Consider the following 24504-nt stretch of genomic DNA (forward strand, 5'->3'; position numbering starts at 1 on the left):
ATAGGTAAAGGTGATCAGTCACAGAAGCTTTGTATTGATATGCATTGACCCAAACCATGCCAGCAAAATGCCCCCTACAGCAACAGAGCCATCAGATTCCCTTCCTGTTGGGGTCAGTCTTTGTATTGAGGGGTTTAAGCACTGCAATCCTACTACGAGATTCCTTTCTATGTAGCCTTGGACTGGACTGTTTTTGCTGACCCAGTTTAATCACATCCTCAGTCACCTGATCAGTTTTTCATATATCTAGTTGCAGATGTCTCTAGTCACTATTCCAATTAAAACACTAACCAGTTGAGCAGTCTTTGTGATTGAAGCCATCTGTACCCTAATAAAGAACACTCTTTCATCTTTCATTTCTTTTGCCATCTTGATCCAAAATCAAGATAAACTGGGCCTGCTAGGCATGCCACAGAGCATGGTAGGATGTTAATTGAGTCATGCAGTACAGCATCTTTATAAGTTCCTCCATTCAGTTTTCCATTAATTTGTCACCAACTCATGTATATTCAGGGATTTGGAGAAATAAAATACACCATGTGTTCAGTATATTCTGCCCTAATGCTACTACTATCAAAAATGCTTTTTTGTCAGTTAAGATCATCAAGTTCATCATACAAACAGAACATGTAAATGGATGGTTCTGAAAAGGAATATTCCAATGTCTTCACATTTCAAATACTCCAATGAATTAATTAATAATGGAATTACAACAATCTTGTTGTGAAGTTTTCCATATAAAAATGCTAACAATACAATGATCTCGCCTTTCTATGCAAACAGAAGCACCCCTTTAATGTGAGACAATTTGTTTAGCTCTATTCAGAATCTTTTTCTTATACTATGTATTTGATACTTCTAAATTAGGCAACAAATGAGCTTCCTGTGGCAAATTTTATGTTTGTAGTGTCAGTAGAAATGCATTTTTCCTTCTCACATCTTGTTTTTACACATTATACATACTCGAATCATCAACAGATTAACACCCCCAGGCCCCCAAGACGTCCTCATTAAGACAGATCCCATGCTGAAGGTGTATCCTCAAGATTTTTTCTGTCAACCATATGGACAATTTTGACTCTCTGTTCTCCACTGGCAGAACATATGTAGGTGTGCGCATGTAAGCATACACATTATTTAATTCCAGAAAAGAAAATGTGGTTCTACATAGTGATATTGGTTGGATACAAAATGTGTTCTATAGTGCAGTGTGGCATTTCTGTTTCTATCTCAGAATTTGTACTTCAAAATGCCATTTTCTATGGCTACACCAAGAGGTTTTCCCTTTAACTATATATTATTCATTATTAGGCCCTGTACATGGTTACTGTTTCACTCAGTTATGTATATTGTAAGTACTTGGCACTTTCAGGAGCTATTCATAACCTTGTCATAGCCTGCCATGCTGGAAAAGCGAAAAATACATACATACATACATACATACATAAAAAAATTATATTTGTATTTTCATCACGTATCATTAGCAACCCCAAAATTCATCGAGTTTATTAGTTAAAACATCAGTTCACTTGTGCAATGGCAGTTTCAACAATGGCTTTGTTTGAAAAGAGGCCTGTAATGACAGTCACAAAATACTCAACTGAATGGTGTCCCATAGTTTGAGTTAGAGAACATTTTATGTGCCAGGTATGCATAGTGTGATGTGAGTTTAAAAAAGATATGAATCTTTTTTTTTAGGGCTTAAAAAGATATGAATTGTCCCCACCCCATATAATCCTTTCTTAAAGATTAGAATTTTTTTGTAAAAGTGCCACTTTCGAGAAATTACTTTTAAATGGTTATTTTTCTTAAGTTGTTGCTCACTTAAATGCCAGCCAGCCAAGAATCCTGCCAGATGGCAATTCAGAGCCTCATCAGAGCACATTACATTGTCACATTACATTGTCAAATTATAAGTGAAACGGGCAATGTCCCTCCCTGTTTTGCTTAGAAAAATAGTTTCCCTTCTTATGTCTCCGCTGAATAAGACTTCACTATATTTCTGTTGGCAACGACTGACCAATACATATGTAAACCCCCTATTTAGGTTATCATATACAAATATTTATATAAAATTTTTACAACACAAATTGCACCATTTTTCGCTGTACAAGAGCAGTTAGAACTCTACATTGAATGAATCACAACTCAACAAACAATGATGTTGCCTAGGCAAAAGAAAATACATAAACAAACAAACAAACAAATAAATAATTCATCAACATAACAAAAGGCTTTTGGCAATTTTGGCAATTTTTCATATCAAAGATAAAGCTTATGTTCAGTATCAATAGCCATGAAAACAAAACTGCTATGGACCACTTTTATTTACAGACAGCTAAAATCTCTGATAGATCCATGCTCCACTTCACAACCTGAATTTGTCTTTTAAAGTGCATGCAATAATACCAGTAAGGAGTCTGACAGAATTGATTGATTGTAATAAATTCACACCCTGATAAAACTAATGCCAATTAATTTAGGATACTGAACAATGAATAAATTATATCATTTAGACTTTTTTTTTTTACCTTTTTCAAAAAAAAGGCGTTCTACCACGATATGAAGAAACCGAATGCTCTCAGTATATTCACTATATTTTAAAATCAGACATTGTTTCAAAACCTGCTTTTGCATACAGCTTTCGTCAACAGAATTCACATTCGCTGTGATAAACAAAGACAAAACAGCTAATAGCCACGGTGAAGACAGAGGACACATTCTACAGTCGCAATGTCCTTTGATAACACCAAAGGCATTTTTTGCACAATATGTTCACTTTACATGTTGGGTTCATACTTAAACATATCAAAGTGCTTACTTGTACTAAAATATCCTGAATTACTGATTTTATACCAAAAGTGGGTCAACGGCATGGAGAAAAGGTCAGTTTGTCTAGATTGATCCCTTTTGCTTTTTGCGCTCCAAAGTCACTCTTGTTGGTAGCTGGTTACTTTCTTAACAATTTCAGAGAGCTTCCCCCAGCCAGTAAGACTGATCCAGCATAGTCACTGTAAAGGTGATCTTGGTTAAATCCAACAGTCAGGGACAGAACAGGCACAATGCATCCACAGACATCAGCACTGTATGGTCACGTCAGCCTGGGTTCGATCATCTGTCGTCCTCCTTGGGAAAGTCAAACGAGGCTAAGCTTCCAAATCCTAGTCGGGCACTCTCTGCGTCAAATGTCTCCAATTCCCGCTCTTGGCGCTCAAATAAATGCTTGATTTTTTCTGTCCGTTCTTTCTGAAGTGAAGCCAGCTCCTCTTCAATCTGCAATTAAAATAAAGTGGATTTTTCAATCACATCTTTTTTTTTTATGAAAATTTTCTTAGCTAGGGGCAAAGCCCACAGTAAGCCCATGTAAATCTAAATCTAAATAAACATATTTCTCATATATACTTTTGAGATTTTAGCGACATATAATGACATGAAAGACAAACCTCTCTTTTAACATAAGCAAGTTTTATATGATTTATTTAACAAACTATTAACATACTAACACTTTCCTTGTTTCTCCCACAGAATACTAAAAAAAAAAATCCTGATGACTTGACCATGTGTTCAGGACAGTTCTCATTGAAACAAATGTCACACTAAAAGAATTAAACTGAGATGGAATGAGATGTGCAGTATTTTTTTTCTATTATATTTTCTACTCTAAATTTTATGTCAACCTGAAATAAAAACCGAGCATTTTTTACCTTTTAGTTCTTGTCCTGGTCATATTTACTTCAATTTGTCACATCAAAAAGACAAAATATCCTCACTGATACCATGTTTAACTCATAATACACAGTCAGGTCCATAAATATTTAGACAGCAATAATTTTTGTAATTTTGCCTGTTTACCACCACAATTGATTTGAAATGAAACAGTCAAGATGTGATTGAAGTGTAGACTTTCAGCTTTAATTCCAGGGGTTTAACAAAAACATTGCATTTACTGTTTAGGAATTACAGCCATTTTTCAGACAGTCTCTTCATTTTCACACGTTCAAAATTAATTGGACAAACAAACAGTTATAAATAGAAGGATTATTTTCAATGCTTGGATGCAAATTCTTTGCGGTCAATGACTGCCTGAAGTCTGTAACCTATTGACATCACCAAATGCTGAGTTTCCTCCCTTGGATGCTTTGCCAGACCTTTACTGCGGCCGTCTTGCTGCTTGTTTGTGGGGCTTTTGCCTTCAGTTTCGTCCTCAGTAAGTGAAAAGCATGCTCAATTGGGCTGAGGTCACTTGACTGACTCTGCCATTTAAGAACATTCCATTTCTTTGCCTTAAGAAGTTTTCTGGGTGCTTTCACACCATGTTTTGGCTCATGATATATCTGTACTGTGAAGCGTTATCTTGTCAGTTTTGCAGCATTTGACTGAATCTGAGCAAAGTATAGCTCTATACACTTTAGAATTCATTCTGTTACTTCTGTCAGCAGTCACATCATCAATAAACACCAGTGACCCAGTTCAATTAGCAGCCATACACGCCCACACCATAATACTGCCTCTACTATGTTTGACAGATGATGTAGTATGCTTTTAACCATGAGTCCTTCCTTTCTTTCTCAATATTCTTCTTTTCCCATCATTCCCACTCTGTCCAAAGAATCTTGTTCCAGAACAGGGCAGGATTTTAGACGTTTCTAGCAAAGTCTAATCTGGTCTTTCTGTTCATGAGTGTTACAAGTGGTGCAATCACGCACTTTAGTTGTCTTCTGTGGTCTTCTAGGCCTTTTGGTGTTGCTGAGCTTGCCAGTGCATTCTTTCTTTTAAAGAATCTTTCAAATTGTTGGTGTAGCCACTCCTAAAGTTTCTGCTATCTCTCTGAAAGGTTTGTTTTGGTTTTTCAATCTAATGATGGCCCCCCTTCACTTGCATCAACACCTCGTTAAACAAATGGGTTGTCCTACAACAGTTTCAGCTTCTGATCTGAGATGTCAGCCAATGTAGTAAGAAATCTTGTTCTTCATTCATAAAACCAGGGTTGTAGGACAGCTGATCCATTTTACTTCATTTTGAACTTGAGTTCTTACCATGCTAAATTGTATACCATCAACCTTGCTGATCACAAGGACAGGACCGATCACAGCCTTACTGATCAAAGAGGCAACAAAAAAAGTTTCTATAGATCATACTTTACATTCACTACTTAAAGTTATAAACTCACAAGAATGCCCCACCACTCTGAATTTATACTCGCAACTGACTGGCTGCTTCAAGAACCATGTACGAAAAAGACGAGGCCTTCATGTTATAAAAAAAAACAGTAGCACACGAAGGCATTAGGTGAGGCCCAAAATGCTGTCACTTAAATCTCCTGTGTGGAGATCCCATGAAGCAGACCCCAACATGTTGAGACACCTCCAGTACAGTGGGCTTTTAGACCCTTTGGGGGAGCCTTTCCAGCAGAGATTTAAGCTAAAGAAATAGCCTCGACTATTCAATGAGACAACTTCTCTGTGGACACCGCCTTCCCCTGGACTTTCTTACCAAAACAGACGAACAGTTGGTCACAATTAGTGTGTCGCCAGGCACGGGTCCTTTCTGCATAAGCAAGGAGCATCTGGAACAGGCAGTTTATGCAAGCGCACCTCTTCTGAATGAAAAGAGGGGAATGAAAAGTCAGTTAAATCATCATGTAGCATGATGCATCTCATGTCAGCAGGGAATTATAGGCATGACACATGAACAGATAAAGCAACTCCTTTTATGGAAATGAGAGCCAAGAGCAAAGCAGTTTTAGGTGAAAGGTGCTTTTTTGTTGGTCGAATCTATAGGTACCAAAGGCGGGACAGATAGAACAGACTGATGACCAAGCTGTGCCCGTGCGCTGCATGCACGTGAATAAAACTTGGAATCTGCAGATCCAGTCTACTGATTCTTTCTGCCAAATTTCTCATATAGTGAAACCAAGGGGAAAGCATATTGGAGCATCCTGGGCCATAGATGGGCCAGGGCATCATGACCCAGAAGAGAGCGGTCATTCTGAATCAAATACCATAAAAGGTAATGCCCTGCATGTTGCAAGGTGAAGAGATTGATGTGCGCACGCCTGAACTGGGCCCAAATCTGCTCCATGACATGTGGGTTAACACACCGCCCCTTGACATTAGATGAGCCCCTCCATTTAGTTGACCTGGGATATGTGCAGCACTCAGAGAGATGGTACCTTGCACCAGCAAGTGAATGCTGACTTGGCAATTGATACAGGCTAATGTAAGAGCATGGCTGGGTTGCCTGTGTGAAGTAGAAAATTGTGCCCTGTTATCCAGTAGGTGATGCTTTAGAGAGAAGCAAAGGGCTTCCAGCTCTAGTACATTTAAGTGTTGCACCTCACGCACTTCCAACCTCCCTTTCGCTATGCAACCCTCACATACTGTGTCTTCTAAAATAAATAAATAAAATAAAATCTTCTGACTCATCCATGACACCACACTGGAACAGCACTGTGCCGTGACCCCAAGGTTGGGGTTGTCGGTCCACCTTCGAGTACACACACTGGCTGATGAACCACCTTTGGAAAGATCTTATGCGAAATAAGCCCAGAGGCACTACTGCTGTTGCTGCTGCCATCAGACCAAGCTGTACCATTACTTTGCAAGCACTGATGGTCCGACTTTGATATATCAGGTGGCCTGTTTCCATAATGCGTTTCTGCCTGGCAACAGAAAGGCATGCACGCAAACAGAATTTAGATTGAGACCCAAGAAACTCATTGTAGACGAGCAACAAGGCAATGCTTTTCCCAATGTATTAAAAACCCCAATGTGCGTAAATGCTTGATCGCTGTTTATGTATGCACTCTGGCCAATTCCTTTAATATACAGGGTAATTCAAAAAGATTCATCCAATTTCAAAATGATTTATTTCACTTGTGAATCATTACAGAACAATGCAGTGAATTGTAAATGGTTTAAGTGAGCATAAAGTTTAATATGTAATTTTACAATTATGACAAATTTTGCAAAGTATGACCCCGTCCAGCTGTACGGACAACATCAGCACCATCATCAAATTCATCCCATACTCGATTTAGCATGTTGGGTGTCACGGTACTCATGGCTCTTTCAATGCGATTTCGGAAATCACCCAGTGTTGTGGAACCAACAACGAACGCTCTGAGCTGTTGGAGGTTCACTGCCGATGAAAATCATGTTGCACAGTTATCACGGATTCACTCTTTTTGAAGTGGAGAACGCAAACCCCTTTCTGCTCAGGGGTCGCCATCTCCTCATAGACTGAAGGAAGCCATCTTGAGACAGAAACTCTATGACTCCCTCTTTCAACGGGTATGTGATTGGTTCCTAGGCATCTCACGGTAGGAAGAATATGGTGCTTTGAAATCGGATTAATCTTTTTGAATCACCCTGTAATATTCATTTCTGTATTTAATATAATACAGTCGTCAAGGTAGCATAGTATGTATGCATACTGTAAAAAAGGCTTAATGCAAGGCCAATCAGAAGATCGCAAAATTCAAAAACTTCTCCCTGAAAAGCAAACCTGAGATACTTTGGGTGACTCCCTACCATGGTAATGTGAAAAAACGCATCCTTCACATTTACAGTGGTGAAATAATCCACTTGTCTGATTGATCTGAAGAGACGACAATGTGTCAGCATTCAAAAGGCAGAACAGCATTTTGCTCTGCATCCTGAGATCTTGGACTGGCCTCAGATGTCCCTCTTTTTTGAGAATTAGAAAGTATCGCTGGTAAACCCTGTCTGCCTTTTTCTGACAGGGGGCATGTCTTCTGCTTTAGATAAGGCTAGAGTTGGTACATTTGTTTGTGTGACACCAGCAAACCCTTGAGGGCTGCTGGTGAACTGCAGGACATAGGCTTTTTGAATGATACGTAGAATCCAGGGAGAAAGGGGAGGGAGCACACAAGCATTTCCACACTTTCCACTTTTGAGATAGGCTTACTCTCATTTCTGAGTTGGTAAAGACTGTATGCTTATTCGGGTGAATTATTGATGCTACTGAATGCTTTGATGCTTCTGCAGCTATTTGCTTGGGACTGACTGAATGGGTTGCATGTTGGTGTACAACAGAAGCAGATTCCTGGACACCATGGCTCTGTCCCAGCCTTATAAGTGGCAAAACTGTACTGTAAACTGTCTGTACTGGTCATGGAGCTGAATGGACAAAGGAATTGCAGGGCACTGTGACATTTTGAAAAGCCTAGTTTTGCCAACATTATGGGAATAATAAAATGTGTGCTTGGTGTGTACATGAGCTTTCCAGCTTTCTCTGGCAAGGGACGCTGTAACACTGATATGGTGTCTGCATAAGCTTTATAAGCTTCAAGTATTCAGAAGCGCTGCCTTCCCTCTTCACTGTGTGTCTCATTTTTGCCCCTGCTCATGCATGCAACATGTTGGGGCTGCAGACAGAAGAGGTAGCAATGGCAACTTCTGCCTCATGTAGGTGGGGGCGACGGCTGCCTCCTCTTTGGCTGCTGGGGGGCTCTCTTGCTCCCTTGTCACACTTAACGAGCAATAGTGGGGTTTAGGTGCGGGTGCTGGATGGCCGGAGGCTAGGGAAAGGAGGATTGAGTGCAGGACCGACAGTCCTTCTGCTGCATCTAGACATTTATGGGTGATGTTTTGTACAACAGGCCCAAACAAGCCAAAGACCATTAAGGGACCACTGTGGAGAAGGTTTTTCTCCCTCTCATTCATTGCATTAGCATAAGCCGTAAGTGTCATTGAGTGATGACTGAAAACCCTATGATCCTGCCTGCATCCGGGCCATGCAGCTAAGCATGTGCAGGGAAAAATCAGTAGCCTTCCACAGCTCTGTGTAAGTTTCTGAGTTGGCTTGACCTTTTAGGTCCTGAAGCAGGCAGGTCTGATATGCTCTGAGCTTAGCTATGTTGTTCAACATGGTTGCTGAAAGCCCAGCTGTTTTATAAGATTTTCAGTTAACGTGGCCGTAAGCCTGCATGCCTTGGTTGAAAGCTGAGGCAGACAGGTACCGAGCTTCAAAGATAACCAGGTAACCAAGATCCAGTTCTGTGTCAGTGGTAGACCATGCCTGAAAGGCTTGGATGGGTGAGAATTTACACCAACGAACTCTGAAGAGGTTTCTCCCATGATTGTCTCAACTCCATGGCGATGTCCGGACAGCAAAGGAGAGGTCTAAGAGGCAAGGGGTTGGTAATAGCCGGTACCCGCTAACATGGATATGGGAACAGATGGAGGATTTAGCCATGCCAGGCCCAGCTTTTCCACCATCCTAGCCAAAATGTCCTTAAGTTCCTTATTGTATTGGTCTTGTATGGTATAACACTCTGCATTCCTATTTCAGCATCCTCTAACTTCTTCATCCTCCTTTCCACTCTCTCACTGACGAGTGGAACTGAACCAACTTAATGTGTCCTTCAGGGAGTCCTTCAAGCTGCATGCCCAAAGGCTGTAGGGGAGGAAAATCGCAGGCCGATTTTCCAACAGTAGGCTCCAGTGGTGCTGTACTGCATGGCCTGGACTGGAGGATTTCATCCTGTCAAAGACTTTTGGCGGAGGGCTGTGGGCAGGAAGCTGGAACAGTAAAATGAGTCGACTAACGTGTTCCAAACCCAAACATTCGACAAATTCCTTGTGCTGATCCACTTTCGGCAAGTGCTTACTATAGGTGGAGCAAGTCTTTGTAAATTTCTCCTCAGCTGACGAAGAGATGTTACCGTGTTCACCTACGACAGAGCTTGCAAGCTAGCGTGTGTGGTGAGTGGCAGAGCTGACCCAGGCCACACGATGCCAGATGAAAATGAGTAAAAATTAGTAAAAACTTAGTAAAAAAAAATAGCATGAATAGTATTCTGTACTACTGGAGAAGCACTGAGTAGAAAAACCTAAAAAGAAATGCTGAATTACAGTAACAGGTGGCAAATAACGCTGTGCAGTGGTACAGTTGAATAAGCAAGAATGCTGTTGTTAGGTAATGCAGGGATTATTAGAGACCTTAAAAGGGGAGGGCCCAACGCCACTGCCATGGGCCAATCCCTGTCTGCCTAAGGCCAAGAAGTCACTTGGGTGGTGGAAAAGTTTAAACTTACTCAGTGGTGCTGCCTGAAGACAGCGTTATAGCATAAGAACTTGAGTTCAAAATTAAGTAAAACTGCATATTGAGAGTTCCCATGAGCAGCTACCAAATGCATATTTAACGCATGGAATCACCTCCAGACCTTCAATCTCCTTAAGTTGTCATGAAATAACAAGGAAACAGGCAATGAAACTGCTTATCAGCCAACTGTCCAATCACTTTTAAGCCTGTGAAAATAGACAGGCTAAATAAAAATGCCTGTAATTCCCAAACAGTTAATGCAATATTTCTGTTAAACCCCTTAAATTAAAACTGAAAGCCTACACTTCAATCACATCTTGACTGCTTCATTGTGGTGGTGTACAGATGCAAAATTACAAAAATTGTGTCACAGTCTAAATACTTATGGCCTGACTATATATCATGGTACAAAAGGAAAATGTATTAGGATTTTCAATACATGTGACAATAAAATACTTCATGAAGTGCAAGGGTATGTGGATTTACTGGGTACTTTTCTCTATATATTGTCTAAAAAATGTCAACTCTATGATAATTGACACGCTTGGTAAGGATGATTAAAAAATGTCATCAGAAAATGCCTTAGGTTACCTAGGTCTCATACTGAAGACGTGAGAAAAAAACCTATTGACTTTTGGTCTGAATTTAGTCCCATGTGTCAAACACGAGGCATGCGGGCCAAGTCAGGCCCCTGGCGCAATCCTATTCGGCCCGCAAAATTATTTTAATTTTCTATTAACATTAGCCCATTTCACCATGAACTGCACTACAGTTCCCAGCATGCACTGCAACCTTTTTTGAGTTACCACGTCACCCTTGCACAAAAGTACTACATGCAATCTTCAATTGTCAACAGAACAGTGGGGAAAGCTCCTATAATGCTTTATGAGATTGGAGAATATAGAGAAAGGAATCAAAGACCACTCATCAATACAGAATTTCTCCAGGTCCTCTAGGGTCCTTTCGTTTGGACTCTCCTTTTTAGCTCACCCCTCAGGGGTTTAAATCAGCGGACTGGGATGGCCCGATCAAAAGCTTAATTCTGTGGTCACTGATCTGGGTGGTATGTTCTGAATCAATGTCTTGCTGAAAGACCCCCCCCCCTTAAATGTTTGTTGCCAAAAAGCTCTGTTTGTCCCATCTGACCATAGAACCTGGATCCAAAAGCATCTAGTAAATTCCAGGCTTTTTTATGTTTACAGTTAGATGAAAGAAAAGGTTTTCTTCTGTCACACCTTCCAAATTGTTTGCTGGCATGAAGTGGCATCTAAATGCTTCTTAGTGACACCAAAATGCACCATCTGCGACTGTCTAAACATCCTTGGAGAATTTTTTGCCTACCAAATCTTCTCACCGTGTTCGTGTTTGGGGGTAAAATATAGGTGTCCACTTCCAAGCTGGTTCTCTATAGCCCTGGTTGTTTTAAACTTCTCAATTATTGCCCTAACAGTGGACATGGGCCTTTTCAGGCATGCAGCTATGTTTTCATAGCCACTGCCTGATTCATTTTCAGGCAGTGGCTATAAATGCATTGCCTGAAAATGAATAGTCAGCGGCAATGGCTTTACTCAGGTGGACTTAAAAATATTTTTTTGATAAAGATCTTTCTCATATTTTCAGGCAGAGTTTGTGATAATTAACCATTAAATTTTTTCATGACCTTGTTTTTGCCCATCTTTACAAAGGGTGGCAATAATTTTGGTGCTGACTGTAACAACATAGTAGCCTTCAAAAGGTAGGACATCTTTTAGCTCAGTTCAAACTCAACAGGAGTAATGCAGTCTTGGTTCATGGAATGGTACAATTAAAAATAGGAAAAAGTGGTGAGTCCCTGGGAAAAAAATATTCAACACCTACCATAAGCAATAAAATGTCATTGCTCCCCCTACCACCCATTGTGGTTATCTAGTGTGCTATACTAACTCACTGCCCTGCACACAGCAGACTTGGGTTCAGATCCCCAGCCAGGCAAGTACACCACACTATACCAGTAAGAGTCCTTGAGCATAACTTCTGACACTATGTTTTCATGGTTAAATGAGAAGGATCTGGCTGCAGACATGCACTGCCAACCTATTAATGACGTCAGTGCACTCTCTGCCACGACAGCTGTTGTTGCCCAACTACGTACTGTTGGGCAACAAGAGTTACACTGAACATATATTAACATTGTCATACCGATAATAAGGTAATTAAATGGAAAAACTGGAAACTTTTAAAATAAAACGATAAGACACGAATGTCCGGTTTATTCACAGAAAAAAAAAAACAAACAGGCTACTGCTGACCCTAATAAAAGCCATGCTGAAGACAATTAGAACCGTTAGGAATAAAACCTGATGGTTTTGCTTCCTAACGGAAATTGGCTTGATGGTTACCATTAGAGTCTTTACGAAAAGAACAAATGTATCTAGACTCAGTCCCAGAACACCTGATTAAATGATTCAAATCCTTTACACTGTGATATCAACCCATCAGGAAAACACAGAATACCATTAGCGGCTATTGAAAACCAGCAAGAACCAACAGACACTTTTAATGGGTTCTACGACTTTTTCAACAGGGAGGTACAAGTAAATGGAATTTTCTGGCTATGTTATGGACGAAAATGGATTAAGTGAAGATACTGCTAAGCAGAAGCAGCGAAAAGGTAACGTGCCGTTGGGCCGCTTCTGCCTTTGTGGCAGAGTGTACATGTGTACGTAACGTCACTGGACAGAGAGTGCATCTCTGCAGCCAGACTCTGTTGATTAGATGTTAGATGAATCTGAACCTACATATTTCAGCACTCAACATAAAACAATCAGCCTCACTTTCTGTTCCAAGTGAGCCCTGCGCAAGGACACCTTCTGCTCCAACTTCTGCACCTCCCGCTCGTGCTGGGCCTCAGTCTGCGCCTTCGTCTTGCTTTGGTAGGCGTCCAGAAGCTCCATCTCTTGCTGCAACTGCCGCTTCAAGGCCTGGCACTCTGCCTCCTGCTCAGCATCCAGACGTAGCTACGAGGTAACCACACAGTGATTATTAAGCACAATACAGTCCTTAGGCTGACAGGATATTAGCATTTTTTACTGCCATCAGTCACTGGTGTAAAACATATTTTTATGCTTTATTTTTTTGGGACCAGAAGACAATTCTGCTGGTTAAATTAAAAATAAAACATTAAGTATAAGTAAAGCATACTTCCAGATTTCCTACAGAAAACCTTAATCAAAAGTTAAGATGGAGACAAATTCGTACTCCACATCGAAAGTCAATGTGAGATTTGTGTTTACAGATAGTGCTGGGGTATAATTAACACCAGTTACATGTGACATGCTTGTGGCCTTTAACCACTACAGCACTACCTCATCTTCGTCAGTATGTAAAGAGCACAAGTCTCTTACCGACTGTGAGGCCATCATTTCATTAATGCTCTGCTCATACTGTTCTGCCAACACTGCAAGTTTTCGGGTCTGCTCTTCTTTCAGAGATTTCAGCAGGGCTTTGTGGTCACTCTTGGGCGAGACCTCAAGCTGATGGTTCCTCAGAGCTTTATACTGCTTATTCTGAACCTTACAAGTATCCTGGAATTGTTTTTTGATCTGCATCTCCAATGCCTGTTTTTGTGGCAAAAACATACAATAAACAACATAAAACATGGAAGTTTAACACAGAAGAAATAATATTTACAACTAGGCACACAAACTCAATTACAGTATGTATTAATGTCAATTTTATTCAAACAAGTGTTGGCCAAATGTATATACACTTTGTGATGTATGTATGATGTATGTCAAACTGTGTTTGTTATCAGTTCTGTTGTCCTTTAGCCCTTCATTATCTCTTTCCGATCACAGAACCACTTTCCACTGGATATTTTTGGTTGACGGAATTAGACTGATCTTAGTACATTAATGAAAAATTCAAATCTTACATCTTAAATATAAAAACAAAATAAAAGAGAAAGAGAGAACATATAATGGACTTCACAAATATGGAGGACAGCTGAATTCCCAATTCACATTATAAGGGAATAGTCTTTGCAAAATGAATCTTTTGGCTTTCTACAGTACAAAATAAGTTCCTAATTTGGTTTTCCCAAAGGTACCCTTACTTTCCAGGCCTTGATCTTTGCCAGGTATCTTTCTCATTTAACCATTTTATGAAGCTGTAACATTTACCTTGAGGTTTCTGGGCTGCTGCCGGCGCTCCAGAGCGTGTTTCCTGTGCAGCTCCCTCTGGCGGCGGTTGTTGTACTCCTCCTGGTTCTCCAGCTCAGTCTGGTGCTGCAGACGGATCAGCTCCATGCGCAACCTCTGCAGGCTCTCCAGCTGCCGACGTTCCAGGTCCTGGGTGGACTCGTCCTGCCGAATCATCAAAGCGTGCTCCATCTCCTTCTGGTTTTTCTTTTTGTTCAGTTCCTGGGACACAAAGGGCAAGGGCAAGGGCTGAATCAACATTTCGAATGATTATGAACAGCCTGTGGGAGAGAATCAGGGTTTCAACTGAAAATAAAAATACTGTCAACATACTGTTTTTTTGTAATTAAAAGTATGCTGCTTTTGCACTGAAAGAGCGGACAGATGACAACAAACAGATTTCTCAACCCTTAAAAGAATCTGTAGCAGGGGTGACAACATGTGGTCCTACATCTGATTTCTTTGGTGATTTTTCGCTCTTTGCACACCAACTAAACCTGGCAATCAGCTGCTGAGTTGAATCAAGTGTGTTTGAGTAAGAAAATCAGCGAACTGTTCTGGACTCCAGCCCTTTAGGACTAGAGTTCACCACCCCGACCCACAGTCATATCACAAACATTTCTATACATTCCTATAAGAATTACAGTAAATTCAGAATATTAGTATTATAAATTTCCACAATACAGTACTACAGTAATAACATAAGGACATGAAAATATTACACAAATTATGAAAGCATTACACAGCACTAATTAAAGAACTTTATAGTATAGTATAAAGTACTGTATGGTATAGTACTATTTACACTATTCCTAATACACTGTTTTTGGTAAATTACGGCGCAGTCACAGAAAATCGGTCAGCAGCAATGGCCGCATATGAAAACATTCCATAAACAATTCAGTTTACCAATTTCTGCCATCATGTCACAGTGCTGGAACAAAGAGGATACTGATTTTCTTGCAGATGGGTATTACTGAAACTGAACGTTCCAAGTCATATAAACTTTGTAGTTCTGCATTGTTCTTACTTTCTTTTGCTAATTTTATTGACATAACTAGACATTGTCACCAGTGGAAACTAAACGTTTACTTGAACTGAACAATGTGTATTTATTGAGTCATTTCAATTTGATTTACATGATCTAACAACAGATGTCACAAAATAGCTTTGCATAATTGCAGGTCCAGCCCCATAATGAGCAAGCAGAGGGTGACAGTGGTAGGAAAAACGCCCGAAGAGCATGAGAAAGATAATGCTGAAAAGAACAAACACTCAGAGAAACTTAACTTAAACTTAACATCTGATCAATAGCAGAAAGCAGAACTATAATAAACAAATGACAACTAAAAAAAAACAAAAAAAACACAAGATTAACAGATGCTTTCGCTTCCAGCAGAAGAGAGACCTGCGTGATAACCAACGACTGACGTTAGAAGTATCTTAAAGAATTCCGGCCACAGACAATATGACTTGCCTCCCTCATTTGCTCCTGCTCTAACTCATGCTTTTTGATGAGGCTTCGTCTCTTTAGAGCACGACAACTCCTCTCGTAGACCACCCTCTGCTGGTTCAGCAGCTGTGCTTCCTCCTCGGCCTGGGAGCGTTGCACCGTCTCCTTGTGGCGGGACAAGCGCTCTTGCTTCTCCTCCTTTGGTGTACTGGAGTCCTCATTCATTTCCTGTAAAAACAGGAGTTCAAGCGAATGCCCGTTCAAGTTCAAGCTTGTTTCTTCTGTGTGTTTCTGAATGAAGCATGGAGCAAATCAACACTGTCATGTCAAAACCTCATAACTATACTTTTTTTGTTGTTGCAAAAAAATACCACCTGCTCTTTACATTCTGTGCACATTTCATGACTGACTGGTCTAAAAATATGTAGTTGATATAATCAGTTTGCTCTGTGAAAAAAAAAAGTGCTGGAACAAGTGGATCAGTCACAGTAGTGCTGCTGGAGTTTTTAAAGGACTCAGAGGCACTGCTGGATTGATAATAGTCCACCAACTAAAAATATCCAGCCAACAGCAACCTGAGCAGCGCCCTGTGGCCACTGATGAAGGACTAAAGAATGACTAACACAAACTGTGCATGAGCTATTGTCTCTGACTTTACATCTACAAGGTAGACTAATAGAATGGATAGTAAGTGAACACAGTGCTGAAAAACTCCAGCAGCACTGCTGTGTCTGATCCACCCCTACCAGCACAACACACACTAACACTCCATCATCACATCAGTGCTACCGCACTGCAGAGAATGATCCACAACCCAAATAATACCTGCTATGTGGGGGACCTGACTATAAAAGAACAGGGTGAAAGGGGGCTAACAAATTTTGCACAGAAACATATGGACTACAGTCTGCAAGCAATTGGTCCTACCTGAACATTGGCTTTTTTTCTTGTGTAATTTGTTCTATTCAACAAAAAATGCTAGTAGAGCTGGGCGATATGGCCAAAAATGTTATCACGATGAACAAAATTCATATCAGTCAATATTAACATGTATCGCAATAAATGTCACATCATTATTTCTTTCAAGTTTGAAGGCTGATTTTTGCTCCTGAGTGGTTAATTGCTGTTTTAAAATATCCTTTGTGGTCAGAACATGACAAACACTTGCCAAACAGTGGAACATTTCACTAATCTGTCTTGGGAAAGTGGGAGTTTCTGGTTAGCTTTCACTAGCTGGAAAAGCACAGCCACATTTTTTGTAATAGTCATAATTTAAGAAAGAAAACAGATTATTTTTAGCTGTCTGGTAACGAGTGCTAGGCTATCCCATTACAAATGCTAAACAAGTGGCCAATAACAGTGCTAAACTGTTTAGTTTCTAAACAACGTCAGCTTAGTACGAACAGCAAACATTAGCTGGCTTGGTAGGTCAGTGATGGATCACACCGTCTTACTGCCATCACTCTTACCACATCCATGTCAGAGTATGTCACAGTATTCAAACACAAGCTAGCAGATGTCTAGATTTCTCTATAGTAGTTTGAGGGGTGAACCGCAATATATCTAACACCAGACAAACAGAGTCCTCCTTTTAAGTACATTTAAACTGAAATCGGTGTTTTTGTGTCTTTGTTGATGTACAGTAACATCAACTTGCTGTGTTGTGCGAGTGACAGAGCGCTGCTTCAAGTTAGCCAGCTGCTAAAAACAGCTAGCCTGGAAAGATAGTGTTCTCCCACTCACCAATGGCACCTCAGTTTACTTTCGTTTAAATTAGGGCTGTAACTTGCATGAACCCACTTCTTTCTTTCACTTTCGTTGCTTGGGAATGTACTAATACTTAATGTGACTTTTTGAGCACTGTAACAGCGCTGTAGTTGTGAGGAGCAGACGTGATTTAACGCTGCTAAAGCTTATTAGGATGTTAGGAAAGAGGTGAGTTCACTTTAAGCCAGATTATGGCCTACAGCCAATGAATACCCAAAAGTCAGTATCTCAGAAAATTAGAATATTATATAAGACCAATTTAAAAAATGATTTTTAATAGGTAAATGTTGGCCTACTGAAAAGTATGTACAGTATATGCACTCAATACTTGGTTGGGGCACTTTCTGCATGAATTACCGCATCAATGCGGCATGGCATGGAGGCGATCAGCCTGTGGCACTGTTGAGGTGTTATGGAAGCCCAGGTTGCTTTGATAGCGGCCTTCAGCTCATCTGCATTGTTGGGTCTGGTGTCTCTCATCTTCCTCTTGACAATACCCCATAGATTCTCTATGGGGTTTAGGTCAGGTGAGTTTGCTGGCCAATCAAGCACAGTGATAGTGTGGTTATTAAACCAGGTTTTGGTACTTTTGGCTGTGTGGGCAGGTGCCAAGTCCTGCTGAAAAATGAAATCCGCATCTCCATAAAGCTTGTCAGCAGAGGGAAGCATGAAGTGCTCTAAAATGTCCTGGTAGACAGCTGCGCTGACTTTGGACTTGATATAACATAGTGGACCAACACCAGCAGATGACATGGCTCCCCAAACCATCACTGATTGTGGAAACTTCACACTAGACCTCAAGCAGCTTGGATTGTGTGCCTCTGCGAAATTTACTTTCATCTGAAAACAGGACTTTGGACCACTGAGCAACAGTCCAGTCCTTTTTCTCCTTGGCCGAGGTAAGACGCTTCTGACATTGTCTCTGGGTCATGAGTGGCTTGACACAAGGAATGTGACAGTTGTAGCCCATGTCCTGAATACGTCTGTGTGTGGTGGCTCTTGAAGCACTGACTCCAGCAGCAGTCCACTCCTTGTGAATCTCCCCCAAATTCTTGAATCGTCTTTTCTTGACAATCCTTTCAAGGCTGTGATTATCCCTGTTGCTTGTGCACTTTTTTCTACCACACTTTTTCCTTCCACTCAACTTTCCATTTATATGCTTGGATACAGCACTCTGTGAACAGCCAGCTTCTTTAGCAATGAACTTTTGTGGCTTACCCTCCTTGTGGAGGGTTACAATGACTGCCTTCTGGACAACTGTTAAGTCAGCAGTCTTCCCCATGATTGTGTAGCCTACTGAACCAGACTGAGGGACCATTTAAAGGCTTAGGAAACCTTTGCAGGTGTTTTGTGTTGATTAGCTGATTAGAGTGTGACACCATGAGTCTACAATATTGAACTTTTTCACAATATTCTAATTTTCTGAGATACTGACTTTTGGGTTTTCATTGGCTGTAGGCAATAATCATCAACATTAAAAGAAATAAACGCTTGAAATAGATCACTCTGTGTGTAATGAATCTATTTAATATACGAGTTTCACTTTTTGAATTGAATTACTGAAATAAATTAACTTTTAGATGATATTCTAATTTATTGAGATGCACCTGTATAACTCCACGTTTCAGACGTTGCTAAAGAATATTTGGCGACTCACCCCTCCCTCTCTAATCATGTCGAAAAACTCAGCAGTGCACCATCTCCTGGCAACAGCAGGGTAGTGTCGCTTTCCTTACAGTAGAAAACGCCACCAAGGCTGTTGCTAGAACGTGGAAGAGTGAGAATGGTCCATATAATCGAAAATTTATCTAACATTTCTTATAGTTCTATCGAGGAAAGTTATACCGCGATAAGTATCGTTATCGTTTTATTGCCCAGCCCTAAATGCTATCCTACCAAATTGTAAAATTATAACAACATACTCACAATGTAGTTAGTTATGCAAGCCAGAGTACTAATGCTAGTTAGCACAGTAATGTTAGATGTGGAATTGTACTTAAGCCAGGTCTACTTCTTATTATCTCAAGGTATGTTAACAAAGTAGTTTGCAGTTTGCTTGGACATATTGTAGGTTACAAAAGTGCCATTTGCACACCTTCGGAATTCTAAAGATTCAATCAGTGTAGACATTGTTACATTTTTTATTTGAACATAGTGTGTAACTGCTTGTGGGGAACAAAATCGCACAGCCACACCAGTACTTTCTGGATCAAGACGTTCACCAGCCTCTTACACTCCTCCCCGCCCCACCATTTGCCTTTAGTGAAGGGGAGGTTTTTTCATAAAAAGTTCAACTGCAGGACTCCTTTAGTGGCTAAGTCGGGTGGACATTACCAAGAACTGTTAAAAACATTGTTTTGAGCAGCTTTAACTACATCTTTAACTACATTTTACACCATACAAGTATATGAAAATGCTGATTTCTACAATGTCAAATTGTTCTTTTCTTTCTCACTTATATGGTGCTAGTTAAATGTTTGTGAAGGTCCCCTTAATATAAGGAAGAGTCATATTAATTTTGCAGAGTACTTGGTTTCTCTTTATATTGTAGCTGATGGTTGCTTAATTTCAGGAAGGACCCAACACACTTTCATTGCCCATGTGTACTGCACCCACCTCTTTCATCCTCTCTCTGCACAACCTGTACTGCTTCTTCTGTGTGTCCAAGAAGGTGGTCAGTTCCTTCTTCTGTTGGACCAAGATTTGTTGCTGGATTCTCTTCTCCTCTGCGGCTGATGCCTTCATCTGCGGTGGGGTATAATGTCTGATTATTCAAAATTGACTTTAATTGGGTTAAGGTTTCACATCATATTACACTGTAGTCATTAGTTGTTACACTGTAAATGAATTGTCAATGCAGAATATACCCTGCATTTTTCAAAATATAAAATAGTTACAGCTAAATAACTAAAAAATGTAATATGAATAGTAGTATTAAACAGTCTTTATATCTATTTTAATGGTACTTTCAGGGCACTAGTTGCCATAGAAGTAGTAGAATTTAATTTGGCTGCCTGAATGTTTGACAAATTGTTATCCATGAGTCAAACCTCATGAACAATGTAACTTTGTGTTGAAGATTGCTAACTCACTGCTCTACCTAAACCAGGACTTTTTCTACCTCCTTCTCCATCTGGATAGTCTGTTTCTTGGCCAGACGCTCCAGTTCAATGTAGGTGTTGTTGGCCTGGGTCTCCACTTCCTTCTGCAGCCGGAGCTTATGCTCATCCATCTCGGCCTTCAGCCTGTTCTCCAAGGCAATCAGCTGCTTCTGGTGCTGCCGCCGCATGCGCTTGTACCCTGACATCTGCTCTCGCCACACAGAGTCCTGCTCATGCTCCTGGATCTCCTCACTGACCTGCAGGACACCACCAAGCAAAACATATAATTTATTTACAAGTACAGCAATGTCAGAAAGTTACATTACTCACATAGTCTATTAGCTTCTATTATTTTGTCTAGTGTGAATAAGCAGTTATTTGCCAACTTACTAGGTGACTGTAGTAATAGGTACAAGGTTAATGTTAACACATCATTTGCTATTAACACATTTATTTACATGTGTAGCAATATCATACAAGTGCAGCAATATCATAAAGTTATATAGAGCCATCGTCTGTTAACTATGCTGCCCATTGTAACTATAGGTGTAGTACTTTTTGGTAGTCTGCAAACTAATAGCACCAAATCATTAATCAGTGGTTGCTGAAATATTCACTTTAAAAATGTATGACTGTAGCAGTCCACATCCAGAACCTGTGCATGGAGTGAAGAATTATTTTTTTTATACGGCCCCAAAAACTGCCATACTTACGTTTCTTGTGTTATGAAACAAAATTTCAAATTCTGTGGCATTTATTTTAAACAAAGCATTTCAAGACTGTAATTAAGTTTCTGGCAAACATTCTTTTAAAAGGGAAGCTTGTGCTTCAGATTGTTATTGTTTGAGCAGTTTCTTCGCAGACTTCTGCAGGTTTGCATCCAAAATCCCAGAACTGGGCACAAGTTTACCCCCATTACTGTAAGAAAAACAACCCCAGACTTTGACTTTGACAATTCCATTTCTGTGCTTTGCAGTACCCCTAGTGCAATCTGGTTGAAAGTCTTCCCCAGGCTTTCTCCACACAAATAAATCTACCATCGGTTTGATGTTGTGCAAAAAGTTTTTCTTTTCTCTGAAACAGATATCATTTTGTTAAACTTTTAATCAAGTAACCTAAAGAACCTCACTAAAGTTCATCAATGGTTAAATGACTATTGTCCAAATACATCTGGGGGCAACTCTATGTTCTACTATGATGGGCAGGAGAATCCAGTATGAAAAGAAATGCTCATTAACTTAAACATTATGGCCATAGCTCATGGTCCAGTATCCTGGCTTCAGTTCCTGAAGTACATGGTCAGTGTGAATTTAAACTGTTTTTAAGGCCAGGAGCAAAAGCATTGTGAAAATATTTGAACAGCATACAGCATGTCAAGCTAATTCATATAGGCATGAGCAACACACACACACAAACACACACACAGTGTAGAGTAAAAGTAATGCCATCTAAACCATGTGAAAGGAAGGTACATAATATACACTTTCCTGTTGTATATCAACACCACTGCTAATGCGATAATGCTGCAAATGCATGAATGCCTCAAATCTTTTCATTACAGAAAAAACTAAGCAACTGCTGACAATAAATCAACCTTACAATATTAATGACAACTATGAAAAACTGAATATTAATGTCTTTTCTCAATGATTACCCATTCTCCAAACAAGCGTAGCCCTGTAAGGCAAAAAAAAATAATTCAACTGACATATACTATACTTCAGTCCGGCAAAGATAAATAAATAAATAAATAAAAGAAAAGAAAAAAGACATTACATCATGCAGGAGGAAAAGAAAAGAAAGGAAAGCCACTCAGTCACAGTGAACAGAGTGGGGGAAAGGGGGTGTAAGAAATATGGCCACACATCTTCAAGATATGTTGATTTACACTGTGAGAGAAGAAAATGAGAGGTAGAGAAAGAGACGAGGTGATGGTGGTGGTGGAGCGGGCGGGAGGGGGTTATTAACAGGATGTGGTTGCCATGGCTACGGACGGGGGGGGGTGAGAGAATGGCCATGACAGGCCTGTATTTCTCATGCAGAAAGGGCGAGAGAGGGAGAAGGAGAAAGAAAAGACAGGACAGGAGAGGGCGAGAGACACAGAGAGAGAAAATGCCCCTACCAAAGATGCCGATGTGATAGTGGCAAAGCGTTGGCGGATGCTGCTCTTGCTCTAGCGGTGGTGAGCCCGGCTAAGGGAAGGAGATGTAGGCCGCGGCTCTGGCCTGGCGTGCCTCTCTCCAGCCTCATCCCTCACGCGAGCATTGCTTTTTCCGCGAGGGGGGTAACGAAAAAAAGCGAGGTGGTTGTGGAGAGAGTGGTGGTGCTAGTGGTGGTAGTAACTTAGTAGTACTGAGGATTGGGAGTTGGAGGGAGAGGTTAGCCTAGCGCCCCGTTGATACTGATGCTAATGCTGCTGATATCATCTCCCGGTTCCCTTCGCAGTTCGCAGCCTGAACGCATCCTCTCTCGCCCCCACCGCGGATCTCGCCTGGTGACGGGACTGGAGCGGCGAGGGCCAGCGGGAAAAGGCGAAAGTCTGGCTTCTATCTCCACAAGCGGCGGTGTTTCCTCAGACGGTATTACTGTTTTTTTTTTTTCTTTCCCCCCATCCGTATTCCGACAAAATCCCGCCTCCTACACTGGGATTCGCTAGTACTGACCAGCCTTCTGCGCCTGGATTGGGTAGTAGTGTCCGGCCTCCTATACTAGGATTGGCAAGCAGTGTCTTGCGTCTGGTACTAGGATTGGCAAGCAGTTCATACTCACTTGCCTGTTAACCAATTCCAGCTCAGGACGCTGGTCATTACTCACCACTCCAAGCGCAGGAGGCAGGGTATTCCCAGCCAATCGTGACGCAGGAGGCAAGATGGCCTAATACCAACCAATCCCAGCGCAGGACGTTGGCCACTGCGGACAACTCACAGTGCGGGAGGCTGGTCAATATTAGCCAATTCTGGTGCGGAAGGCTAGTCACTGGTCGCCAATCCCAGGGTAAGGGGAGGTGTGTGTGTGTGTGTGTGTGTGTGTGTGTGTGTGTGTGTGTGTGTGTGTGTGTGTGTGTGTGTGTGTGTATCCAGTGGGAAAGGGCGAATTATGCAACAACCAGCAGAGGAAGACGTGGTACTGCCGAGGGGGGCGGTGGGGGGCGTTGTTGGGGGGGTTCATTCTGCTGCTCTGAGTCTCTTAAGTCTAAACTTGACATGAGTACAAACATTTAACGTGGAAAGGGGATTTCCGCTGAATTTTTAAAAATGTCTGCATGATTAGAAAATAAGATGCAAACACATACATTTCAAGAACCAGACGTCCTAAGAGTATAATGCCTCTAAAATCTACCTCACCAAAGTTGTTACACCAAATATCCTGGAGCCATTGGTTTATGATCATTTTGAGATTTTTGAATTTGAGAATTTATTTTTTAAAATAATAGGTATATGAAGAGGTATATGCAGAGTGTAGTACTCAAACATATGACAGATTTATCAGTGTTACCATTATCAACTTTACATATAAAAACTCAGAAGACACGTAGGTTTTTGATAATTTGCTACTGTAAATAAAATGTCTATATTTTTGTTGTAGACATCACAACCCCTGGTACCTATTAGTAACACTGTAAAGAAATCTGACATAAGTTTCTCTACAATATACCATTTTACATCAAATCACTTACATCTCAATGACTGAATTATGCAGAAACAAAAATCACCCAGGTTCTGGAAAAAATTTTCTCTTTCTAGCACTCTCTGTGTTTGCTTTTACATTGAACTATCAATAGTTTGCAACTTTCTGTAGCCCAAACGTAAGCAAATGCAAATAATATGGCCTGACCGACCTACTCTGTTCTAGACACCTCTTTTCATGGTTAGGCCAACTAATTTCAGCTTGATCCAAGTATCCTATATTTTGAACATTTTATGTACTTAATGAATTC

General features: G+C 40.7%; 1 protein-coding gene across 1 annotated transcript; it reads right to left on the minus strand.

Moving 5' to 3' along the window:
* Nucleotides 1–1492: 1492 nt before the first annotated feature.
* taok3b (TAO kinase 3b) lies at nt 1493–23168 on the minus strand. The gene is made up of 8 exons (XM_036562991.1): nt 22690–23168; nt 20588–20824; nt 20083–20211; nt 15724–15927; nt 14229–14468; nt 13452–13664; nt 12882–13064; nt 1493–3273 (listed from the first exon to the last, which is right to left on the minus strand). Exons 2-8 carry the CDS (start codon nt 20771–20773, stop codon nt 3112–3114), a joined length of 1317 nt encoding a protein of 438 aa, XP_036418884.1. The 5' UTR covers nt 20774–20824; nt 22690–23168; the 3' UTR covers nt 1493–3111.
* Between the last annotated feature and the right edge of the window lie 1336 nt (nt 23169–24504).

Source organism: Colossoma macropomum, unplaced genomic scaffold, assembly GCF_904425465.1.
Source record: "Colossoma macropomum unplaced genomic scaffold, Colossoma_macropomum, whole genome shotgun sequence".
Taxonomy (NCBI): domain Eukaryota; kingdom Metazoa; phylum Chordata; class Actinopteri; order Characiformes; family Serrasalmidae; genus Colossoma; species Colossoma macropomum.

Bases quoted from the DNA above. Each gene is read 5' to 3' on its own strand.
- taok3b (XM_036562991.1), bottom strand. From the start codon at position 20,773: ATGTCAGGGTACAAGCGCATGCGGCGGCAGCACCAGAAGCAGCTGATT. The intron at 13,665-14,228 runs GTAAATGTTACA...CCACAAAAACAG, and splicing joins AGCAGCCCAGAAACCTCAAG to GCATTGGAGATGCAGATCAA. The intron at 13,065-13,451 runs GTAAGAGACTTG...GTTACCTCGTAG, and splicing joins AAATGATGGCCTCACAGTCG to CTACGTCTGGATGCTGAGCA.